Below are 26,853 nucleotides of genomic sequence, written 5' to 3'. Positions count from 1 at the left end.
AGACACAACATTGCAGCTACAAGGATTTCCAAATTGATTAAGGTGATCAGTGTGTAATGCTCTGAATCAAGTATGTAATATTAAATGAATATTGCTTAATCAACTGCCCCTACTTAAAACATAACAAAAGATATAACTGAATACAGAATCACAACGAATAACATTATATCAGTGCTGTGTAAGCGCGTGCGGCCTTCTATGCTCAAAGCCTTTCCCCTCCATAGATCAGCCAGACATTCGCGCTGACTGTAGCTTTTAACCTTTATTAACTTGAGCACAACTCTATAATGAGCAACAAACTGCAATATGTGTGAGATGATCATGGTTACACCTGCAATGAAAGATCATATGATTATTCTGGTACCTGTAAATAAAAGATTAACCTAAGGTTATAACAATCACTGTAATGTAAAGGTTAATGTAAGGTCAAAAGCTTCAATAAATGTTTAATGCAAAGCTGATTATATGATTCTGATGAACTAATAATGCAGATAATAAAATAACAGAAAAACATCCCCTTTTTATCCCACAAGTGTCCCATGCATGCACATTCCAGGAAACAGTATGCATCTCACTACTGTTGGGTGCATCATAAATGGTGAACAGACTGGTTCTAATATAATGCTTTTCTTCGCACTTTTATGTCTACTTGAGCGCTTAAAGCGCTTAATACAACATACCGCAGTCATCCATTCACACACCCATTCACGCAAGCATGTTATTCTATGTCCAAGTGCCTTCTGTCTAACATTCACACACATTCACACTCCTGTGTATGCACTGGGTACAACTCGGGGTTCAGTATCTGGAGCAGCAGCAATTGAACCGCCAACCTTCCAATTAGTACACAAACTGCTCTACCTGAGCCAGAGCCACCCCCCTGCATAATAAGGTCTTGAACTATTAAAACAAAATCTCACAATGTGCACCGTAAAAAAAAAGAAAAAAAATTTAACAAAAAAATCCTTAAAAAATATTCTGGGAGCTAGAAATGTTGCAATAATGAAAATGTGATTTTCAAGTTGACGCAATATAGACTCAAAATCTACAAAATACTGAAATAGTTCAGCTGATGCCATTTTGTAAAGGCAGAAAATTCAGAAAAACCTCAACTCTAAACATGAGGTTCATTCATTCTATATACTCAAGTGTTTCATTCTATATTTTCAAATTTCATTCTATATATGTATATATATAATCTTTCAGGGTTTTCACGTAAATATAAGTGTAATTTCTGAACATCCCTAAAACGCATATGGTGCAAACTCACCTTTTCACTAGCCCTTGACACCAACAAGTCATAATGAATCTGCCGAGAGAAAGAATAACAAATGTGGGAACAGGGGACACTTAAATAGGTAAATAGATAAATCTGTCTAAATCCAAAGAGGCATACTGCTTAATGCTAATTATTTTGTACAGGTAGCTGAAAAGCTAAAACGGCTAACATCACCTCAGCCATTAGCATTGCTAGCAAGTCTGCTCTCCTCTTAATATCATGAGAGGGAAGAGTTGGTTCAATAGTTTCTATTGTTATTATTTTACTAAACTTTTACCAATTTTGGTAATATGAAATACATCAACTGTGAAATTAGCGTAATGATAGCTTTTGACACAATACTTGCAGACTTTATACACTCATAAAAAAACATTGATACAATTTTTCCACCAGTTTTGTGGTGATAACCTCTGTAATTTCACATGTCTGTTAATGAATAAACAAACCAATGTAAAATTACAGTAAAATTCCTTTTTCCTCTGTCATTCTTTGTGTTATTTTCCACTCATTTCATCACATTCTTGATATGTTTGTACAGCATAAAGCTAGTTTTCAGTAGTTATATCTTTTAAATAAAGAAAGCATCTCAGCATATTATGTTTACATTTTTTTCTGTGTAAAAGTAAATAAAATGTTTCCATAGAAGAATTATTTTACGTTAGAAACGTCAATATAGAGACTATTTTATTTTTGTAATTTTACTAATTGATAAACCAAACTAGTTTGATGTTTTTTTAAAAATACGTTTTCTGCATTTAGTGAGAAGATGTAATTTAAAAAAAATCTTGAGACAAAAACTTTGCATTGTTTATGGTTTGTTTAAAATTGAGGAAGGCAAAAGTAACCCACAAAGACACTTATTTGGGATGTAAAGGAATAGAAGAGTTGCATGATGGATCATACGCAGCCAGCAAATCAAACTGTATTATGATATCATGTCAGTATGGACCAAAGTCTCCAAGGAATGTTTCCAGCACCTTGAATATATGCCATGAAGAATTAAGGCAGGCGAGCGTGTGATGTTGTCTAAAACCTACCAGTTAAGGAAATCCTGATAGTTATCTTAATGCCATTATTTGCATTAAGATAATCAGAGAGATAAGATGACTTTTATCTGGATAAATCGCTGCAAAAGTTAAATGAATGTTTATGAATTACTAACGTGAATGTCTATTTTTCTACTCTTTTTATCGCTGCCTGGTTAGACAGTAAAGAGTGGCATTTATATTGTGCTTTTTCCCTCTTATTAACCACTCAAAGGGCTTTATACTACAAGCCCCTTTCACCCACTCATTCATACAGACCCTTATTTATCACACTCACACATCGATAGATACATCACGGACAATCTGGGGTTTAGTTTCTTGCTTCAGGAAACTTCACCATGCAGACTGGAGGAGCTGATTAGTGGATGACTCTAACTCCTGAGCCACCACTGCCAGTTTGTGGCTTTGAATAGTGCCCTGAAATACCATTACATAGATTTCAGAAGCAATCGGGACTCAAAAACAATTGCAAAGCTGCCACAATAGTCCCCCCCCCCCCCTTTACTTCATTTACATGCCATTCAAATGTCACATTATTCCAAACTGTCCATAATTAAGCTGCACCACAATTTCTCAGTTTCAGGAAGTGGTGTTGGTGGCATATTCATCATAATGGCCTCCAACTGGCAGCGCATTAAAAGCAAGAACCCATACAGATGGCTCACACCTCAAAAGGAAGCGTTATGTCCACCAAAGCTACCACCACCATCCTTGTGATCATGACTGATGTTTAGAATTTTTCTATTGTTTCAGTTGCATTCATTTGTAGCATTTTGCACAGAACTATAAACCGCTGGAGACCTTGTAAAGGAAAACAGAAAGGAAATAACTTAATTATAGATATGCTTCATGCTTGTTGCTGCAGATAGGTTAACATTTAGTGTGCATATAAACTTTAAATATTAGAATGTAAATTGTGAGTATTCTTATTTGAATACTTTCCAAAGAATAAAACAACACACTGAATTGGGACAGATAAACTGAATAAAGTGGTTCTTACTGCTTTTTCCCCTCTAGGGTAATGCAGAGTGAATGCTAATCAGATTGCTTAGGATCAAGTGTTTTGTGTACAGCGGTGCTGCAACGGTAGCTGCCGGTGTCTTGTTGTCGGCTCTTTACTTGCAGATATGGAGAGTTTAACAAAGAGGAAGAGAAGTAAGGAGCCTTGGATTCAGCTTTACTCTAAGTAGAACTTAACCCCACCCTCCCCAAAAAAGAAAAGTCTTCTGGTTTTAACTTTCTGCATCTTTCATGGCTGCTGCACAGCTCTGTCACCCTCCGTCATGCCTGTCTTCCCTCGCCCTGCTTCCTAGGCGAGATGCCTCTGGACTGCACAGCATGACATGAGATGGCCCTACACCCAGGACGAAGGCAGAGATGGAGAGAGTGTGGGTGTATGCAAGAGCATCAACTGATAAGAAGAGGGATTGGAGATAACATAAAAAAACTCATCATGTTCCCCTTTTTCCTGTGTAGTAAAATCCCACATCTGTTAGTGCACTTTTACATGTCTAACACTAGTTTTTATTAGAATTTATAGAAAAAAAAGACAACTTATTCTCTCATAAAATAAAGCACCTAATTATATATTTAGAGATGCAACTGGGGTGTTACATGCTAAAGCACTACTACTGTATGATGCTTATTTGCACTTGAACCTCTGGTGAAAATTTTGTACCATAATGTTAATCAAAGCTCTTAAAAAGTGGGTAAAATTAGAGGCAGGGGGACACATTAATTTATATATTACATATATTTGTTATTTATTCAGATGTGAACTGGTATTTGCATAGCACTTCTTTAATTTTAACCAAAGCTTCAAAGGTTTTCTGATCTCACATTTGATTTTACTGCATGCCAATGTGAATGATAGGTGTGTCTACATGCCTTATTAATGTGTGCATTCAGAGATGTCTTGAGTATGCACACCATGCAAGGCTTTGGACATGCATGTTAGGTTGGCAGGGAGACTGAAGATCTCATGAAAGTTCAACTCCAGAATCTTTTTGCTGTTACCTTCTGCACCACTGTGTCACAGAAATAAAGACAGAAATACTGCAGAAAATATTAAATGCTTTTCATTCAACTTACATAACCAAAATGTGTATTTTTTCTAATTTCTTTCTGTTTTTACATTTTTTTTGTTTGTTTTACATTTTAGGTCAGGAAAAGACTGAGAGGAACAGACTGAGGAACACACAAAGGAAATTGTCCAAATATAGAGTTTTTAGAGCTTGGGGACATTTTATTGCCCCCCAAAAGTTAAACACAGTTATCTCGTGGTCAGTTTTTGTACCTACAATTCAGTCGTATCTCCTAAACTCATCAAATGTAGGTAAACACAAAGTTATTGCTTTAAAAGTGCGGTAAGGATAGATTCACTGTGTGTGTGTGTTTGTGTGTGTCTGTGCGTGCCTGTCTAAATATTAACAGTGAGTGACACAGACTGACTTTTTATGTAAATTAAACCCAAACATACCAGCTGTATTTTAGAGGAACCAGTTTGAATCTTAGAACAAAAGAGTGACAAAATGTTGGAAAAGTCAGAACTTTTCTACCTGCTCTTACTTTCCTGCACAACAGTGCAGTTTTGGACCAAAAGGCGTGATAAAGAGGGCATGGATCTTTTTTAGACCATAAACAAAGTTCAGAAACAAAGTAAATCCAAAAACTGAAGATCACACAGTTGGAAACCTAACAGCTGAGCATGACGGATGCATGCTGTGCCCCATACTGAAGGGAAGACAGGACTATTTATACACAGAGGGCTCCTTGGAAAGATTACTGCAGGCATATAAACAACAATGAAACCAATCAGAAAACACACAATCATATATTAGATGAAAACAACTCAAAAAAGAAAGTCTTAAGCCAACACAGGCATCATCACAAGGTTTAAGTGAGCAGCACGTTGTTGTTGTGGTTAAACTGAGATTGGAGGCTTGGCTTTAATTTCTATTGTAGAAAAACCTTTAGCCAAAACCTGAGAACCTCTCATCCAAATGACTTCAGATTTGGTGGTGCACTCATTCATCTATCCAACAATACACCAGCATATTTTTAAATGTGAAGATCAGGTGAATTGTTGTGGAAGCAGGTGAAAATCAGAGAAACGCAGATAAATTCTTAGTCAGAAGCATTTCAGCTTTCAGATCTGAAGATAGCAGCCTATAGCAGATGACATGTTTTTAAATTTAGAAAGAAAAGATGAATCCAGTCTGCACCTTGCTCCAAAAGTTTACAATCATGAATCAAATCGTATTTAATTAAGCTTTCCCCTCACTGATGATAGAAAAAAAAATCTTAGTCTCCGAAAATTGATCTAAAATTAAGTGCTTGATTGTGATAAATCGGCGGAGGGTGACTTTGTCTGTTTCAGCGTCGGACAGCTCCTTCAGTGCTTCATCGGTTTCAGCGCCGGACAGCTCCTTCACCGCTCCACCAAACACCGCTCCGAGATTGACAGAAGAAGCGGCCACACGCGGATCAATGGCGCTCCTGGAGCCCCTATGAGACGACGAAGACGACGGGCTTTGAAAGCGCACGGATCCTGATGTTGCTTCTTCGTGGCTTTTATAGGCCTGCTTAATGCTTGCTGTGGTCGGAAGAGGGCGGAGTGCGTTTGCCATCCAAGTGAGAAGCTCCTCGACTCGGTGCCTCCTAAAAAAAGCATATAAATATAATAATAACCGCCCCTTACCCCTCCCTCCTCCTCGTTTTGATTCAGTCTGTGTAGCCTACACGCAGAAGGAGAACGTCCGCGGCACAGCAAAGCCAACACAGTCTTGTCTACAGTGTGTGAAAGAGAGGGAGAGAGAGAGGTGGGGGGAAACAGCTGCAAGCGGATACTCAACATCAACAAGCTGTATGAGGCATCTGTGAGGAAGGAGAAGGCATTTGACGAGGGAAGGGGTTCCTGGCGGGTTTCCCTCTTTTTGTGATTTCAAGAACAGAGGCGTGGAGCTCAGAAGAATATCCTACAAGTGGTGAAGCGATGGTTTAGCGGGGCAATTTGATAGGTTCTCTGTGTTTTTTCTACAGCACACTCGCCCGACGACACTGTTAATTCCGAGCAGCAATCCCCCAAACATCTGTGGTCGCTCTCTTGAGGGAGATGGCTGTTTTCCGGCTGTCGCTGCTGCTGCAAGTTGGATTTGTGATCGGATCAAACCATAAATACGCGGAATGGTCAGGGCACGGGGAGGATAACGGGGCACGGGAGGCGATTCACGGCGCTCAGACGCACCGCTGGCAGCTGGCGCATCTCCGTGCGCCTCATCACGCTGCCGGGGAGACGGCGGAGCTGCCGCAGAAGACAGACGAGCTTCTACCCAGGGTCGTCACGGCTTTTTTACACACCGGGGACTCGACCACCTTAAAGCATGCCAACTGCTCGCGAAAGTACGAGCTCACCTCTCTGCGGGGAAGGTCACACGCTACCCCGCATTACTCCATGAGCAGCGTGCTGGATACGGTGCTGCACGCCACAAACTTCCTCAACATGATCCTGCAAGCCAACAGGTCCAGGGAGCACAACCTCCGGCGAGACATTGAGTGGTACCACGCGTTAGTCAGGAGTATACTGGAGGGAGACGCCAAGATTCACCGGGCTGTTGTTACTTTTAGCGGGGATTCATCCTTCCCGGGGCCCTCGGTGCTTCTTCAAGCCACCAGGGCCGGCGGTGAAATAGTACTCCAAGACCTCTCCAGCATGGCCCACCGACATCTGCACAACCGCACGGCAGAGACAGAGTGGTACCACGAAATAAAAGACAGGAAGAACCCCAATTTCCATAAAAGAGCGCTGAGCCAAGATTTCAGATCGGTGGACAATTCAGTGAAAAGAGGAGAGAGTTTTATTCCGGACAAGACGCACGTCAGATGGTCTGCGCCCTACTTGGAGTGTGAGAATGGGAATTTTGTTCCCCGTTGGCTTTTGACCTTATCTGCTGCCTTCTATGGCCTGAAATCCAACCTGGCTCCTGAATTCAGGTAAGCACAGAGGGTCCAAACCTGAGCTATGATGTGGAGGAACACAATATATATGCAACACAAGCTCTAAATATATATATATATATATATATATATATATATATATATATATATATATATATATATGTGTGTGTGTGTGTGTGTGTGTGTGTGTATGTATGTACACTGTATATTTCTTTATTACCTTTTAAAACCACATTTCCAAAGCCTAACACAAATGTGCAGCGCCTTCACTTTTTCAGCAGAACAATATATTTATGTAACAATGACTTTTTTTGTCAACCTAAAGGTGTGCTCAGGTGAGCTTACCCTCCACTACATCTCCAAACCTGGATAAAGCTTTATAAGGTGATCATACCTGCCTTACAGCTTCCCACTAGCCTCCTCTTGTTACATGAGGGTGGGGTGGGGGGGGGTTTCTTCTCTCCTCCAGTCTGACAAGACGGCGGGATGCTAAAAATAACCCAGGGTGTTACTGGATGTAACAGCGGTGGAAACCTCTGGCTGCAGGCCCTAATTCATTTTTCAAACTCACAGGGGATGCACTCAGGAAATGCCTTGTGCCCTTTCTTTTACCTTCTTCAAGAGAGGAGGCTGTTAAATCTGCAATGAGTTCCGTAAGAAAAACAAGCTCAGCAGCAGCAGCAGCAGCAGCAGATGAGGATATTTGGTTGAATTTCTCCAAACCATAAAACCTCCTCGGCTGCAGCTCAATGCTATAATGAGCCATGTTTTATTCCAGCAATAGTGACATGCACTGAGAAAGTCAAGTGTTAAAGCTCCATAGGATCCCGACTAACATCTCCTCAATGAATATTTAATCCAGATCACTAGTTGTGTTTGTACTGCCTTCAATGAATCTTTCATTGATACACTCTAGTTGCTCACAGGCTGGCACGGATTGCAAATGAGCAAAAACCTTCAGTGATTATACTGTAATAGGCTATCAGCTACCTGGTGTTATCCCACACTAAATCCTCTCAGAGCAGCTTCACAGCAAAGCTCAGACTCCCACTAAAGCAACCTGAAGTCAAACCTGTCTGACACACCAACTCTAGTTTATTAGTGAAACCAGACTTTTTGTTTGGAGATTTTTTGTCCCCAAAGGATCTGAGTTACAGACATTTTTATTAAACCAGTTCAGCTGAAGCCTTCTCCATAACCCACTGCAGGCGATGTATAGGTATTTGTATTGTGTAATATCCCTGAAAAGCTGTCTGTAAAGAACAGTAAAGAAACAGGAGAGTATCTATACCATAATTTACAGTTAAGTGTTTTACCAATCAGAATATTTACATTTTAGTGCTTTTCTTGGTTCTTGGAGCATTAAAATCTTCTAAATATCTCCTCATACTCTTAAAGTAGACATGAAACACTACATGTATAAAGGCTAATTTACACGCCATTTGTTCTCTACACCCTAACTGACGATTAAAAATCAGGGTTTCAGACTTCAGCTTGTCTGTCTGGTGAACTATCAGTGCACCAGACTCAAACAGGCTCTCCCCCACACAGTCCTCATTTAGAAAATGCTCTAAAAACCCTAAAATTATGGCCAGTAGCTGGATTTTCCCATTTCAGTGCAGCTAGCAAAACAGCGAAGAACCACTTAATGCTAAAGAGACTGGAAGTGAACAGTGTATCGTATTTGTTTTTATTATTTTAATTATTATTATTGTTATTTATTTATTTTTTTTACAAAACCCCATTGCTACAGTCAGTTGCAGTCCAAAAGTGGCCTCCTTAGGCTGCTTTTTAGTTTTTGTGTCCTTATTTTCCACTGAGGTATCAGACTTGTTTCAGACATTAATATAAGTTAAATATAAATATTCAAATAAAAAGTAAAGTCTCCCTAAAAAAAAAGAAGAGTAAAAATAAGAAAAACTAAGGAGCTTTAAATATTCCAAAGTTAAAGTGCATAGGTTTGTGCTATTAAAGAACGGATTTAGTCTATTGGTTAATTCCACAGTTTTCAACTGCAGCGCTGTTTGTTGGTCTTAAACCAATGATGGACTTCATGCCACTCCGGACTGCCCTCATGTTGGTCTGCTGGATTTTCCACTCCAGTTTTCTCCTGTAGTTGTCCATGCCTCCTTGATGGATTTCTTTAGGATACTTTAAGCTTCTCTCTCCTCCATACTGCCAGCTCTGAAGGTCCTCGTTTTCTTTTTAAGGAGTGCTTTGATGTCCTTTGTTACACATGATTTGTTGTTGTTCCTTTGGAATTATGGAGTCGGTGCAGAAATTTATGTAGACTGATCAATTTTACGCTCCCATCAATGTCCTCTCACTACGACTCACAGAGGACTGGCCAACCATTCCCCTCAGAGCAGCCTGGCAGGGCCACAAAAGCATCCTATGACCATATACTCACCATCCGTGGGGTCAGAGGCTGCTTCTTGACTAGAGGGACACAGTAGAGGGTTAGGTGAATCAGGTTGCGATCTGAGCTACCAAGCAGGATGAAGTGGGAGGAATAGTATTAGTCCTTAACATTTGCATAAGATCTGTTGTTCTTTCATCTCTCCTCTCCTGCTCTGAACATAAATATGTGAGAATAGTCTTCTCTCAAAAATCCATGCTGCTTTTCTGATTGATACCAAGCCATATTAAATCAAGCCACATAAGCACTTTTAATCAATTGTGTACTTTCAACTGCATTCAGTGAGGTTCAGATGAATTTTGCAGACCCAGGCTAGTGGTTTCCACCTTTATGATTAGTCCGGTTCATTGGCTTCTTGCAGTGGCTTTGTATACGCTGTGTAAAAGTGTTGAACTACCCCATTACTAATGAAGTCAATACTCACCAAATCTCATTTTTTGCCATGAGAGGATCTCAAAGATTGCATCAAATGTGTGCTGATTCAACCTGAAATATAACAGGACACATGGAGATGAGATGAATAGTCCTAGGAGAAATATTGCAGTAGAACTTTTAAACCTCTCACTATCCTTTCTGTCTGGTTTCCTTCTCTCTCTCCTGTTGACCCAAATGTTAGAAAGAAATTTAAATTGTTAAGAAAGGACATGCTGTTCTCATTAATCACTGGTGCGGTCTTGAAAACCTTGACAGTCACAGCTAGGTTCATGTGTACCACTTGGCTTTGAAATACATATTTTTGTCACGGTCTGGCTGGCAGACCGTGGGGAGATGGGGAAATAGGACCCAAACGCCGGACTCTTCAGTGCAACAGTGTTTATTTACAAGGTGGTGAAGTAAACAACATTAAATCCCCAGTTTCCCAGACTCCCGTGTAGTGTCTTCTTCCCAAAAGTCCCCGTGTAGTGCTCTCTGCCCCAGTGTCCCTGCACTCCCCGTGCTCACTGCTCCTTCTCGTCCCACACTCCTCCTGAGGGGAAAACAATAGAGGCAGCCGTTACAACTTATCCCAGCAGGCATACACTCACACTTGACTTGCTTGAAGACTGACGTGTAGTCAAACGCAATAATCCAGCGTCGGTGGAAGCTCCATCGCTCATCTAAATAGCTCCCCCGACGAGCCCAGATGAGGAGCAGGTGTGCGGCCAGGACTTCGGGTGTGGCCAGCCCTCAAGTTAGGCCACGCCCCCAGGGCTGAAGGTGCCTGTAACTTGGCCACAGCAGAAAGGCAATACACACACACACATACCTGCCTACATACAGATGTGCCAAGGGGCAGTGCAGACAACACACCAAATAACAATAATAATAATAATAATAACAACAATAACAGTCATAGTCCCCACTGCCCATGGACCCGGAGTCCCCAGAGCCGGGTCCGTGACAATTTTGCACAGTCAAGCTCAGTGTTGGTCAAGTTACTTGAAAAAAGTAATCAGTAACTAATTACTGATTACTTCCCCAAAAAAGTAATTCCGTTACTTTACTGATTACTTATTTTACTTATTTTCAAAAGTAATTAATTACTTAGTTACTTAGTTACTTTTTAAAAACACAATTTACAACCTGAATAGGTGATAAAGCGATAGATCTTTCAGCCCAATTCTACATTTTCTACATAATCCATCATACAAAATGTAATCAAATGGAAAAGTCTCTTTTTTTAAACTTGTTTTATTAGTTTTAATCTTTTAACTTTATGCATCAAGCAAAAATTTAATTATATACAACATTCTCTGACTGGAAGAAATTAGTTTAACATTTAAACCTATTTTCTGCACATTCCAGCACATAAAATAAAATATTTTTTGTGTGTGTTTACACTAACTCTTTCAAATAAATGCAAGTAAAACACAGCAGAAAATAAATAAAATCAAAGACTAGCGGTCCTTTTGCTCTGTTTTCACCTGTACAGCAGGAGTATGGTAGGCGGAGGTTTACCCTGGTGCAGGTGTGCCGCAGCGGTCAGTGGAAGAATCCGCGAGTTTCTCTGTGAATTTCACATTACTCGGTGCTTGCTCGGAAGTTTAGGGGTTTTCTTCCCACGCAGTGAACAACGGACGCTAATGTTTTTGTCACTTTTTACGGACTCAAACTCAAAGTAAGGTCAGTACTTCCACGCTTTAAACGCTGCATGCTCATACTGTCTCCGCACTTGATATATTATCCATTGTTGATCTGCACACAGCTGTTGCTACGAACGTTGCACTCGCTTACGTCATTATCATGAGACACTCTCGCAAGAAAATCACGGTTTTAGTAACGCAGTAATGCAGCGTGCTTACGGGAAAGTAACAGTAATCTAATTACCCTTTTTGCAATAGTAATCCCTTACTTTACTCAAAAAAGTAATCGGATTACAGTAACGCGTTACAAGTAACGCGAGATCTCTGGTCAAGCTCTTCTTTTTTTCCACATTGTCGTGCCCTTTTTCCAGGTTTGTATCTTTCCTCTGACGCTTGTATCAGAGTAGCAGGCGGCTCACCCTGCATCCTCCCAGCGCCTCAGCAGCCTGCCAGATAAGAAACAGGAGAGGAAGGGAAGTGCTGGCTAATATAGCTGCCTCAGACATCAGTTCTCCTCCGCTTCCCCTCCAGATGAATACACAATCAATACAACAATGAATTAATAATGAAAGATGTAGAACAACAACCCTGCACGGGCTGTCTTTATTTCCAGCCTCAGTCACTTCCTCTTTAGGGTGATGATGTTGCAAGCAGCAAGGTGACTCGTTTGGACTTTTTCGTGCCTCTGGCATATGGAAATTAACACAAACCGAGACTACCCCCCCCCCCCCCCCCCCCCCCCCTTTTTTTTTTTTTGCTTGTTGAACGTGCAGGTGCTAAACAACTTATGTGACTTGTCGAAGCAGAAGTGTGCGGACGTTCGTTTGCGATAGATCGACCTGTTGTTTCTGCGAAGGTGCAAGAAATCGCACCTCTCGCACTTCGTCTCTTTCCTTTCCAGTCTGTCTCTTCAGCTGCGCTCAAGGCACAGGGGAGACAGCTTAGCCCGCACAGAGAGGATTGGCTGTTTCCAAGTGTGCAGTGTGTATCTGTGTGTGTGTGTGTGTGTGTGTGTGTGTGTGTGTGTGTGTGTGTGTGTGTGTGTGTGTGAGCGTGTGAATGCCATTGGTGGAGGTTCAGACATTCTTCAGGATGACACTTTGTAGTCCTAATTGGCAGATCACTCTAACTTCAGATAGAAACTCATGACAGCAGAGGCACAAATAAAGAAAAAAGTGTTAGAACAAACAAAAGAAAGTAAGGGAAGGAAAGTGAGGCAGGCGCATTACTTCAAGCTCACCTTTCACAACACAGACCTTAATTGCTTTGAGGCTGGAGTTCAGGCAGTTTCACCGGCAGCAGCAGGAATAAGCAAGATTAAATGAAGCTTAAAAGCAAAACTAAATGGTGAAAAGTATGCATTTTCAGCTTATCTCTCAAAAAGGCCAAATAAGTTCTAACTATATGCAGGATCCTCTACGTTTTTGCTTTGCCTCTCATTTTACTATTAATGCAGCTCTGTCTGGACAGCCCGAGTGCTTTGTGATACCCAGCATGTAACAGAGTGGGAGGCCTGGAGCTCCAGGAGGAGCCAGCAGCATCTGCTTCCATGGACTCCATCCAGAAACAAATAGGAAGAAAATCCCACAATTCCCGAGGCTAAATGCAATAATGTTTGATGCTAAACTGAGATGAAAGGTGGTAGGAGTAAAAAAAAAATGCATCCAAGAGGTAAATTAGATTTGCAGCTAAGCTTACCAACAAGGAGAAAACTAAACTGTACACACAGAAGGAAGCTTTTAAACCCGATGAGCAAAAACGAGTCCGACCTTGTAGATTTTCCATTGAGTGCGACCTGGAGGAAGCAGGGGTTAAATATCCCCGAGGCGCTGCTTCTCTTACTGCTGACGTCAGTGGGACTCCGCTGCTCAGTAAGGTGGCCTGTCAAAGCCTTCAGCCAGTAAATGTCAACATTAAGGAAAATCGAGCTACTCAGGTATTAAAGAGTGCTGTTTGGTAAAAAATTTTTTTTGCTAATAACTATGTAAGGTTATCTTTAATGACCTGGTCTAACAGAGTAAGGACAGAGTGCTGTGCTGCGTTTGGAGAATTTATAAAGATTTGGACTGTTGTTAGATTCCATAAATTGACAAAAATTCAGGAAGATATTACAGAAGATAACTTATAATAAACATGACAATTACAATGACAACATAACCCTCAGCGAAGACGACAAATAGAAGGAAATGCAGCTTTAGGATAGGTGATATGTAATACACAGAAGTGCTGCAGCTGGTCCTTTGGTGTATCTCCCCAATATTGCCATGGAATAATCGCTCCAGTTTCATCTTGTCTGTCAGGAAAATGTTCATGTTTGTACAATTTGGTACATATTTTTACATAGAAAAGAAAGGTACCCAGAACTGAGTAGTTCATTCAGTAAATCTGTTCTGTAGCTCAAATGCTTTATGATCATTTATCATCATTTATTCATAATCGCTAACATACCTCCTTCTTACTTTGGTTTGGTCATTGGAAGAAGGGTTTTAAAGGGGCAGTTCACTGCAAAATTCATCAAACTATTCCTGCATTGGTTTTGAATCTAGATTGCTTTGGTGTGATTTGCACAGTTATGGAGATATAGGAGAATTACATGGCACTGGTGGTAGTCGATTAACCAACAATACATTTAGAAAAACTCAGCAGCAATGTCTCTTTCCAAAAATTATGACTTGGTTAGTTAAAAAAAGGTGGATGTGGACACTAGAAAAAATAGTTCCTATATTCAGCCTGCAATATATTTATAAAGTATCCAGTCGTGATTTATGGAAAGAGACGCTGCAGCTGTATTTTGTTGTTGTTGCTTTGAGCACCACAAGGCAAGAGTCATTTACTTCCATTATATTCAAGAGAAGGTAGACATCTCTACGGCAAATATATTTCCAAAACTGGGAACTCACACCAAAACAATCTAGATGGATAAACAGCGCTACAAGCCAGAGGGAGAAAAAAATACACAGAAATTGGATTTTGGGGTGAACTTTTCCTTTAATGACACGAGCGTACCGACTATAAGAGAAAGTGCCAGCACTCTGAAGAAGAAGCAGTCTTTATTCACTTTCTGTCACAGCCACTTCCCCGCAGGCGCTGTGTCTTTTTTGATGACCAGAGACAGGACTCAATAAAATAACCCAGGTTGCACTGAAATAATGGTAGACAAGCAGCATCGTGCCCGGCGGCTCGACTCACGTTTTCTACGTGTCCTGTCAGCTTAATGCATTTCCATCACGTAAGGGACATTTTTCCTTGAGAAAGCTGCACGGGTTCCTGCATTGTGATGGTTCCACGGCATAATGCACAAATTGTGCCCTCCTAAAAGGACAGCACCGTGTTCTTGTCGAGACCCGGAGTAGGAGATGTGTGCATGCAAGTTCATGCAGGCTTGCAACTCCTTTGGCTACACTGCTAAAGGATGACTTTTAAGCTTTTGTGTTTTCATCTCTTTTGCATTAACTTTGGTTTAAGGGAATTTTTTGCTTCAGTTCCAGACAGTATGTGAATACTTCCATCGTTCAAAGTTGCACTTTGTTACATGTAGCACAGGTCTGCTCAAGATGTGTTTTGTAAAAATACTCAAAATATTTACCTACATTAGGTGAGGGTGCCACGTGGATAGAGCATGCAGAAGGCAGTGTACAGCATGCCCACCGATTAAGTCATTGGACTTTAACCTCCACAGAATAATCAAACACTGATTTTTTTTTTTTTTTTTTTTGCTAGGGAACTGGGAGGTTAAATATCACTTAATTTACAAGAACCAGTTTCAGCTTCATAACAAGCATCCGACAATGCGTATAGATGTGATGTACAGTATTTATTAACCATTACCAGTGCTTTATCAATAAACCTTGCAACTGTACAATAACTGTCCAGATAACTGTCTATAAAGCAGTTTTAAAACAATCAGTAAACTTTTAAACTATTGATCACTAGCTTCTTAGCTAAGAAGCTAAGAAGCTCTTAGCTTCTTAGAAGCTAGATCACTAGCTTCTTAGCTAGTGATCTAAATAGTGAAGGGATAGTGTCTACACATCTGAAACAAGGTGCTTTATGAATTTATGGTACCTTCCAATTGGCTTGTATTTACCATGAGAAGGGTAGATATTGGAACCCAAATTCTTGTGTCTTGAGTTTGACCTTGAATTTTTTGGCAACAGTTAGCTGTGCTAAGCTATCAAATCATGGATAAGCCTCTTACAGAGGCATTAGGCAGTGAAGAGCGTAAATGAGATCTTCTAGAACGTGAATAGAAAGTGAATAACGTTCTGCAACTTCAACTCACTACGGGCAAATAACTGCTGATGATGAGAAGTGGGCAGTACCTAAGATAAACTTTTCACAACTTTAAGGTGAGTAACTGAAGCAAATGCCAGTGCGAGAGAACAATAATGTTCTTTGACATATTACTTGGTAGAACAAATGTGAGAGGATCACATAGGCAACCACAGCCTGGAATGGCGCCATCAACTTCAAAGCAGCGTGTGATAAGTAAATCGTTTCCAGTGTGTACACAGCTTAATGGGTCATTTTAGCATTTTAGTAAGTGGTTGATAGGCAACGTGATGACATCATACCCATGTGCCAAATGTAATTGCTCAGCTTCTGATTGTGTAGGAGGAGCTTGTAGTAAACATTTAAAATTTTAACCCTGCACAATGAAAAGAAGAGACTTAAATATATTAAATATGTTTTTTTTATTCTTTACACATTTAGTTAAAAAATGTTAGCTAGCAGTTAAAAATGTTCAAACAAAGAAATTTTAGTATTTGAAAGAATAGGAGTGAAAAAATAAGAGGATGTAGGAAACTGAGAAATTAGCTGTAACTGTAAACTGAAGACTTAAGCGGGGGTGTCGAACTCCAGGCCTCGAGGGCGGGTGTCCTGCAGTTTTTGGATCTCACCCTGGGTCAGCACACCTGAATCAAATGATTAGTTCATTACCAGGACTCTGGAGAACTTCAAGACATGTTGAGGAGGTCATTTAGCATTTAAATCAGCTGTGTTGTATCAAGGTTACATCTAAAACCTGCAGGACACCGGCCCTCGAGGCCTGGAGTTCGACACCTGTGATTTTAGGTATCGCAGTGCTTATATGCAATGAACACTTACACCAGACAGCTGTTAAGTATAAGTAACATTTCACATTTGGTAGTCTATCAATTTCCCATTGTTTTAACATAACTAAACATTTTTTTAAAGTAGGTTTGTTTTAGGTCTGTGTAAGGCCCTAAACTAGCTAAAGTTGTTATATATTGCAGCATCCTGTCCTGTGACTAAACAGGCTAATCAGTTTCAGAGTCTATTTTCTGCTTTGAGACCTATAGCTCAAAGCATACGAAATTCAGTGTTCACTGATGAATACATCTAAGACTGACTTGTAACAAAGAGGACACAAGCAGGCCTTCAATGCAAGCATCTTTTGATGAATATCCTTTTGTGAATATAAGCTATTATGCAGATATATCTACAGTCAGCTTCTTAATGTTTGTGCAGCTAACATTAGCTCAGAAAGAGTCAGTCAGAAAGACTCCTGCTGGTGGGATGCTCCTCTCTTTGCTGGCCTGGCCTTTAGACCCACAAAGAATGGAGGATGAAAGGAGAAAGCACTCTGTTTCCTTGGGCACCTCTATCTCTTGCTCTCTGTGATAATCCTGTCTTTATGCCCGAGGGCCTTGATGGCCACCATGATGGCTCTGCCACATGCTCCTCGCTGCTGCTCTCAATTACGACCCAGTCTTTGTGCAGCACATACCCAGTCAACACCACCGTTTCCAACATTTTCTTCTTTCTTTTTCCCCCCCAAAAGCCATTTTATACACCATATGTCCTCTTTGACTGGGAAGCTAAAGGTTGCCTGGGGAGTTGGGAGCAGAAGGGGAAAAAAAGAGAAGCCGACTGCAGACTGTTTTCCTCTTTGTGCAGACTCACTTTTCAAATGCAAAACCTAAGCAAATGTTAATACTTCAGTTGCCACTGAAACTAACGGTTTCACGAATCCTCCATCACTAACAAATCGGCGTATTCTTGTGCGTCTGCTGTGTTTCAGTGCGACATTTCCAATCCTTATTACATAACAGAGAATTGCATGTAATTTCTCACACGAAACAACCAGCAGTGCAGGAGAAAGCAGCGAGGTCAGTTTGCCCCAAGGCAGGACCAGAGCAGCAGTTATTAATAACAGAGGTACAGGCAAAGAGAGCATTGCACTCACCTGGTGTCCACTGGGAACCGGGAATAGTAAACCGCCTCTTATACACCTGGAGAACATGCCAGAGCAGCAGTATTTGTGTATGCGTGTACATTATTATTTTTTATTGCTATTTTGATAACATGAATATATTTTTTTATTTTGTTTTTTTGGGACAAACAACTAGTCTATTCATGCACAGGGAAACACCAGTGCAACACATCCCCAAGTTTTAGCTGCTTGTTTTGACCCTAGAGCTTTTACTTACTATGCTAAATAAGTGATAACACTCTAGCATGGATTACCAGATGGACAAAGACTGCTGTAGGCCTGCTGAGCCTCCACAATGTCTCATACTGTGTGTCAGTTGTGGTAATTTGATTTGTTTGGAATCCCGGCATTAAATGAAACCATCAAGGCTCGAAGATGGCCTTAGCATTATCACTTGTCATGTTTACCAATGACAGTTTACGTGGCCAAATAAATAGATAACAACAAATAGATAATTCCCTAAATAAATTTGAATTATCTACATGATGGACTTTAGTTTGACTTAGTTTAGCTTACCCCACTAACTACAAGGATATGCACCTGTCTTACTTTATGACAGGTGGGGTGACCTTCTGTCCCCGAGTACCCTGAATCTGTTTAGTGGAAGAAAATGGAGGGAGGGATAGTTAATTTCTTATTTAGCATAGTAAGTTCATTTCTTAATATTAGGCTAAAAAAGATTTGGTTGTTGTGATACAATATTAGATACCATGTTTGGAACAGTAACTTATTCTAAGGGTTGTTTTATTAATGTGTAGTAATATTCCCTCCTGTTTATTTTTGATATTTCTTTGATTTTTTTTTTCATTTCATGTTGTATTGTTTCAAATAAGTGTGTGTGTGTGTGTGTGTGTGTGTGTGTGTGTGTGTGTGTGTGTGTGTGTGTGTATGTGTGTGTGCTGAAGAACTCTTGTGTTCGAGGACTCAGATGCAGGAAACTGGGACACAATGGGAATCTTTCATCCAAAACGGGCAGCGCTCTCACAGTGAAGAAGTCAGTGAAGCGACTATTTCCAGCAAGGGACTTACAAAAGTCCAGAAACAAGCAAAGGTCATACATGAGGAAGAGATTTAACATGAGAAAGGGGGAACTGAAGGGTAGCTAATGTTGTACATACTGGGTTTCTATCCACTCAAAGTCAGCCAACCAAAAATTAAGAATTGCCTGGCTCTGTTTGAATTGTCCAGTTTTTCACTCATATGGCGTTTGGACTAACTAGGGAACAAGTGCAGACAGCTGATGATACATTTGCTCCAGATATCTGTCACCAAAACAATAGCAGAACATCTGCATCATACTTGGGGCCAGGGATAACTCAGGATTGCTATGTCTGAATGATTGCACAGTGCAATTGAAACTTATCTCCCCACAGCATTTAAATAAAAATGATAAGAACTGTATCTGCTCACAAAAGCATAATAGAACCTGCGTGGTACGTGTGATGATTTTGTAGTGCACTACAGTGGAAGTTTACAGATGAGATTTTGAGCACCACTATAAAATGGTGTGGGCATGATATAGGGCACTATATGGTGAACAGGTGGACAGTTTAATGACACAGATGGAAATAATAAGACTGTAAGCCGGTTACAGTCCTGTGATAAAGCTGCTAGTTCTGCCTGTCTTTTCTTCTGCTATGACATTCAGAAATATCCACAGTTTTTTTTAACGCTTATGGATCAGTAAATTTTGCCTTTCCTTTGGTACCTGCTGCTTCTCCCACTTTCAGTTTGTCACAGGTGCAGTTTTTTTTTATTGCTTTCTGTCATTAGTTTTTTGTTTTTTTGTTAAATTACATAAACCATGAACTCTGTCTTTTATTCTCCCCAAAAAGTGATATGTCAACATTGACGGCATTTTCTGCCACCTGCTGTTTTGTGTATTGTTTAGTTACAGCAAGACATGGTTCAACCAAGGTGTTACTATGGAAACCACACTTTTGCCTGGTCTCAAAACTGAGCAGTATGGGACAAGGTGTTTGTATGAGTTCCAGCTCATGTGAGCACAGAGTATGCTAACTGCCATCTAGGACTAGTTTGCTAATGTATGAAGCCATAACTAATTTTACATTAGTCATCAATCTAAACTACATAGAGATCTGTAACCTTTATAATATATCGTATTATTTAATTAGTTTAGTCTGTTACTCTTACTGTGTTGGAGCAACTGTAACCCACATATTTTCCTTAAGGATTATTCAAGTATTCTGATTCTGATCATTAGTGGTTGGTGCACCTCTACTGTATGATATGATGGAAACCACAGAATCGTACCAAATATCTAATCAAGTACTCTTTTACATACAGGTTTGTCATCAGTCAAAATGCCTTATTATTAACGTTAAATTACAAAAACCAGTTGAATAAGATGTGAAGAGGGTTGTTCATTTAAAAACAGGCTGCAGATAACAGTGTTCTCCAGACCATGACACTTTAACAAAGTGGCACCAGGGGCGAAATGCATTAACAAATCACTGGGCACTAATTAAAGCCTTAATAGCCAATGATCATTAGCTGAAACTTTCATCATCTACACCCTGAAACAGATCTCAGTCATGAATCACCAATCAGCCACAACACTAAAATAGATGAGGTAAATAGCTTTGCTAGCATAGCTCCTGCCAGTTAAAATTTAAAGCCAAATTCTGACATGTAGACAGCTGAGGTTTAGAGCATACCCAAAAGGTCTTGTGGGGTATCTTTGCTATAAAGTGATTGTAGCTTTGGAGGTAGAGCAGGTCATACACTAACTGAAAGGTTTGCGGCTCGACCCCGAGCTGCTCCAGTCTGCATGTTAGATAGAAGAAGAAAAAACAACAACGTAGAAAACAGTGCTTGTATGAATGGGTGAATATGGATAGGATTGGATAAGGTTTGTAGAGTAGAAAACCCCTATATAAGAACCAGTCCATTTACCAAGTGGAAACAGAGACAGCATTGGTGTTGCGCTGATACACATCAGAAATAAGCTTGTAAAATAAGATAATGACATTTTAAAATGTTAAAGATACAAAAATGAACTACATGTGCACTCTACAGCAAATGATAAATAAATCAGTGTTTATATGAAATCAGATATAATTTGTTGTTATGTGTTTTTATGCATGCACAATATATATCAAAACAAAGACGCAATGGCGGAAACTGCGGTTGTCACAATTCATCTGGCTAAGCTTGGTTCCCAACGTTTATGTAGATTTTACTGACTAATATTAACTCCTTAAGCATTGACGCAGACTGCGTGCATTTTCCTGATGGAAGAGGCGTACTGCCGCACTTCAAATATTCTTCAGGAATGGTTAGAAGACCATGACAAAGATTTGAAGAGGTTAACTTCTCAGACCACCACACCATACAACTTTCAGGGCTTAAAAACATCTACTGTGAAGGTTAGGTGCCTGATACTACAGAAGAAATTCAGAGGTGTTGTAGATTTCATTGATGGTGTCATAGTTATTTTGGCAGAATTAGGGGGATTTCTATTAGGCAAGTTGTCTAAATTGTCCCTCCGTTGTCCTGCTGGGAGACTTCAATGCTCACGTGGGTAACGACAGCGAGACCTGGAGGGGCGTGATTGGGAGGAACGGCCTCCCTGATCTGAACCCGAGCGGTGCTTTGTTATTGGACTTCTGTGCTAATCACAGTTTGGCCATAACGAACACCCTGTTCGAACATAAGAGTGTTCATAAGTGCACGTGGCACCAGGACGCTCTAGGCCATAGGTCGATGATCGATTTTGTAATCGCATCACCAGACCTGCGACCATGTGTTCTGGACACTCGGGTAAAGAGAGGGGCTGAGCTGTCAACTGATCACCACCTGGTGGTGAGTTGGATCAGGTGGCGGGGGAGGACCCTGGACAGACCTGGTGCACCTAAACGCGTAGTGAGGGTGTGCTGGGAACGTCTAGCAGAGGCCCCAGTCCGCGAGATCTTCAACGCACACCTCCGGCAGAGCTTCAACAGCATTCCGAGGGAGACTGGGGACATTGAGTCCGAATGGACCATGTTCAGTGTCTCCATTGCCGAAGCTGCTGCATTGAGCTGCGGCCGCAAGGTGGTTGGTGGTAATCCCCGAACCAAATGGTGGACACCAGAGGTGAAGGGAGCCACCAGGCTGAAGAAGGAGTCCTATCGGGCTTGGTTAGCCTGTGGGACTCCGGAGGCAGCCGACAGGTATCGACAGGCCAAGCGGAATGCGGATCGGGCAGTGGCTGAAGCAAAAACTCGGGTGTGGGAGGAGTTCGGAGAGGCCATGGAAAAAGACTTTCGGACTGCCTCGAAGAGATTCTGGCAAACCGTCAGGCGTCTTAGGAGGGGAAAGCGGTGCTCTACCTGCACTGTGTATAGTGCTGGCGGAGCGCTGCTGACGTCGACTGAGAAAATTGTCAGGCGGTGGAAGGAATACTTCGAGGACCTCCTTAATCCCACTGACACGTCTTCCGAGGAGGAAGCAGAGTCTGGGGATGAGGGGAATGACCCGCCAATTTCCGGGGGCGAGGTCACTGAGGCAGTTAAACAACTCCTCGGTGGCAGAGCCCCTGGTGTTGATGAGGTCCGCCCCGAGTTCCTGAAGACTCTGGACGTTGTAGGGCTGTCCTGGTTGACACGCCTCTGCAATGTTGCGTGGAGATCAGGGGCAGTACCTGTGGACTGGCAGACCGGGGTGGTGGTCCCCATCTTTAAGAAGGGGGACCGGAGGGTGTGTTCCAACTACAGGGGGATCACACTCCTCAGCCTCCCTGGGAAAGTCTATGCCAGGGTGCTGGAAAGGAGAGTTCGTCCACTAGTCGAACCTCGGATACAGGAGGAACAATGCGGTTTTTGTCCTGGTCGCGGAACACTGGACCAGCTCTTTATCCTCTCGAGGATACTTGAGGGTGCATGGGAGTTTGCCCAACCAGTCTACATGTGTTTTGTGGACTTGGAGAAGGCATTCGACCATGTCCCTCGGGGTGTCCTGTGGGAGGTGTTGCGGGAGTATGGGGTGTCTGGCCCATTGCTACGGGCCATTCGATCCCTATACAACCGCTGTAAGAGCTTGGTTCGCATTGCCGGCAATAAGTCGGACTCGTTCCTGGTGGGTGATGGGCTCCGCCAGGGCTGCCCTTTGTCTCCGGTTCTGTTCATAATTTTTATGGACAGGATTTCTAGGCGCAGCCAAGTGGCGGAGGGCTTTCGCTTTGGTGACCTCAGAATCTCATCTCTGATTTTTGCGGATGATGTGGTTCTGTTGGCTTCATCGGGTGAGGGCCTCCAGCTCGCACTGGAACGGTTCGCAGCCGAGTGTGAAGCAGCGGGAATGAGGATCAGCACCTCCAAATCTGAGGCCATGGTTCTCAGCCGGAAAAGGGTGGAGTGCCCACTCCGGTCGGGGATGAGTTCCTGCCCCAAGTGGAGGAGTTCAAGTATCTCGGGGTCTTGTTCACGAGTGATGGGAGAAGGGAGCCGGAGATCGACAGACGGATTGGGGCTGCAGCTGCAGGAATGCAGACGCTGCACCGGTCCGTCGTGGTGCAGAGGGAGCTGAGTGTAAAAGCGAAGCTCTCAATTTACCGGTCGATCTACGTCCCTACCCTCACCTATGGCCACGAGCTGTGGGTAGTGACCGAAAGAACGAGATCGCGGATACAAGCGGCAGAAATGAGCTTCCTCCAAAGGGTGGCTGGCCTCTCCCTTAGAGATAGGGTGAGAAGTTCGGCCATCCGGGAGGGGCTCAGAGTAGAGCCGCTGCTGCTCCACATCGAAAGGAGCCAGCTGAGGTGGTTTGGCCATCTGACAAGGATGCCCCCTGGGCGCCTCCTGGGTGAGGTGTTCCAGGCATGTCCCACCGGGAGGAGGCCCCGGGGCAGACCCAGGACACGCTGGAGAGATTATATCTCTCGGCTGGCCTGGGAACGCCTTGGTGTTCCCCCGGATAAGCTGGAGGAGGTGGCTGGGGAGAGGGAGGTCTGGGCCTCTTTGCTTAGGCTGCTGCCCCCGCGACCCGGCCTCGGATAAAGCGGATGAAGATGGATGGATGGATGGAAGTTGTCTTAATTCTCTGATGAACTCTGGGCTTGACTGTGGCTCAGGAGGAAGAATGAGGCATTTACTAATCAGAAAGTTAGTGGTTGAACATTGGCTCCTCTAATGTGGATGTTCTTGATCTTGCAAATGAGCCAAGTTTTGGCTGATTGTGCACCACTCAATTTTTGTAACCTCTGACGTTTTGCTGTAGGTAAAGTAAAGCTGGAGTTCATGGTGTGATGATGTCACCTTTAGTGTACAAAGCCCGTAGTATAATGTTATAATAATGGCCCGCCGGTATAACGGGACCCTGTTTAGGCAATATACTAAATACTAAAAGTGGTTTGGCATAAAAAAGAGACTTGAGTATGAATGTGTATTAATAGACAAATGAGGCTTGCATTAAGAAACTACTTTGACACTTTTGTAGCACTTTTCTACATCATTCGAGCAATTGATCAAACCATCCCATCGTTTCAGGAGAAAGGCAAAACAGACTTTTTTGGAAAAAAAAATGTTGTAAATGATGTTGTGTCAGTATAAAAAAGATACAAATTACATATTTTAATTGCCTAAAGTCAGATTACGGGTTAGGGTTAGTATTTCGATGACAATGAGAACTTAGACTTAGGTGATTAATGCGGTGGTATATGATGTACAGTATATCCATACTAGTTCAGGGTCAGGGTCAATAGTTTAAAATCTACACCAGCGGGGTTTTTTTGTTTTCCTTTAAACGCAAAACACAAATCCTGGAAACTGGGAGACCAAAGTTTCCTGTTAATCCTATAACAAAATAAACCCAGTGTGAATGTCAGTGTTCAAACGGGCATCAAAGGAGTTAAAGGTCAGTGCAAAGTCGGCCGCTGATTTATTTGCAGGGAAGCAGCTGCAGGTTTTGCCTGATTAAATAGATAACAGCGCTGATTCGCCCGCTCACTTCAGAGCAGGGTTTGTGTTTATATTCATCCTGATCAAATAACAAAGTGTATATTTGGTGATTTTGTTCGAAAGCTACACGGCAACGCTCGGTTTTTTTTCCTCTTGTGTCAGCTGGCGTTTATGTAAAATGTTGTGTGTGAGAAACTTGAAGGCTCTGAATGCTGGATCAGAGAAATACCTTTTTTCATATGTGCACATTATCTTGGTGTCATGACACTCGTCCTACTGAGCTATAACTCTCCAGAGCATGTCTTCCATAAAGTTTAAAGTCGGTATAGATTTTCTAACAACACTTGCCTCGGGCTGTGCTCCATTTTTAAGTCTACCAAGAGAGAAAGCCTGTAAGTGGGCTGAGGTCGCTGAGAGACAGTTTAGAGTTTCTTGTGGATTTGAAGTATTTTGTCAAGCTTGTTTAGTTTTTTTTCCTTGTATAGTTACGCATATAGTATACAGCATTATGTAACTGTCTGTTGGTTTGTCCTGTGAGCTGCACTTGTGAAAGGGACATATGCCACACCAGTGAAAAGATTTGTCAGAATCAAAGGGGCTGACCTTCAAAATCACATACAGTGACCTTCTCTTCACAGAGCTTCAGAAAGCTAAGTAAGTCTAAATCCTCAACAGCTCCATTAGAAGGTCCTGCCTGGCTCAGCTGGTCGAAACGGAACAAAGAGTCCAGCCTCTTGCAGAGTGTCTCGTTGTGATGTAGTGCACGGCTAATTGCATCTCTGTCAGACTGATTTCTTTCTTAGGAAGAAGAGATGAGACATGAGGCAGACAAATGTCTGTTTTTGCTTTATAACATGTTAGAACCTATTAAAATTTCAGTTAAGATTCCAAGTACAGGTTTGTGCAATTACATGTTGAGGATTTTAAGGTAGTGTAACTCAGCGGTCCCCAACTCACGGGCCACGGACCGGTACCGGCTCAGTGGCCGCGAGAGTTAATCCTCGGGTGTGAAATTTATGGTTTTCAGGGGTTTTATCGTTTTTTAGCGTTATTCTTTAGAATCCTTATCGTTAACTCAGTTTCCCTGGGTCTTTTCCCATGTGTTATGAATAAATCTTCCTTTTTTTTGGTACCGGTACTGGTTTTATTTTGTTGGATCTATCCGCAACACCTTAAAAGCCGGTCCATGAAAATATTGTCGGACATAAACTGGTCCGTGGCGCTAAAAAGGTCGGGGACCGCTGGTGTAACTTTACTGTACTTTTAAGTGAAATTTGTAGATCAGACAATAACATACAGCTCATAATGTACTTGCTTTATCTACCTTCCTCAGTTCAACTCTTTTAATTTGAAAAGCTTCTATTTAGAAAACCATCCAAAAAAATCCCGTCTGACACAAATCAATCAATCACTCAATCAATAAATCAACAAAAGGGTAAATGACTTTCTTCAACAGCGGGTTTTAGTTGGCTTTTCTACACTTTGTTTACTCTGTGGTCTTTTTGTTGTTTTCGGGTTTTGATTTCCTTGCAAATATAATTGAGTTTAGACTTGAGGTTTTATTGTTGTTCCAAATGTTTCAAGTTTTGATTTTTGTGTTTGTTGAATGTTTCGGTTCTTGTTTTGATTTCTTTATTCTAGCAGATTACAAGCTTTATTTTTTGTGTCCATTTTTGAGTATTTGCTTCCTGTTGTTTCTTGTGTTTTTTTGTAATGCCAAGTTTCAGTTTTACATCCTGTGTTTTGGTTCATTTCATTGTTTCTTTTAGTAGTTCCCTCAGTGATTCTTTGTTTTCTTTCTGTTACTTTCTGATTTATTTGAAGATGAGTTTTCTGTCATGTCCTTTGTTAGTTATACCACGTGTGTTCTACTGTCCAATCAGACCTGTGTGCATAAATAGTCCAGTCGTCACAGGGAAGCGTCTGTTGTGCTTCCTTTTTTGCACTTGATCT

General features: G+C 41.6%; 1 protein-coding gene across 1 annotated transcript in view; it reads left to right on the top strand.

Annotated features, from left to right (window-relative positions):
* Positions 1–4,473: 4,473 nt before the first annotated feature.
* Positions 4,474–26,853, top strand: part of LOC120741543 (probable G-protein coupled receptor 158) — a 53,847-nt gene continuing 31,467 nt past the window's right edge. Inside the window, exon 1 of the mRNA XM_040044522.1 lies at positions 4,474–7,317. Coding sequence (XP_039900456.1) covers positions 6,440–7,317 — 878 coding nt within the window. The 5' untranslated portion in view covers positions 4,474–6,439. The remainder of the gene's footprint in view (positions 7,318–26,853) is intronic.

The sequence above is a fragment of the Simochromis diagramma genome, unplaced genomic scaffold (assembly GCF_900408965.1).
Source record: "Simochromis diagramma unplaced genomic scaffold, fSimDia1.1 OVJJ01000602.1, whole genome shotgun sequence".
In the NCBI taxonomy this organism is placed as follows: domain Eukaryota; kingdom Metazoa; phylum Chordata; class Actinopteri; order Cichliformes; family Cichlidae; genus Simochromis; species Simochromis diagramma.
Note: the sequence above shows the minus strand (reverse complement) of the source record. Positions and strands in the feature narration are given on the sequence as shown.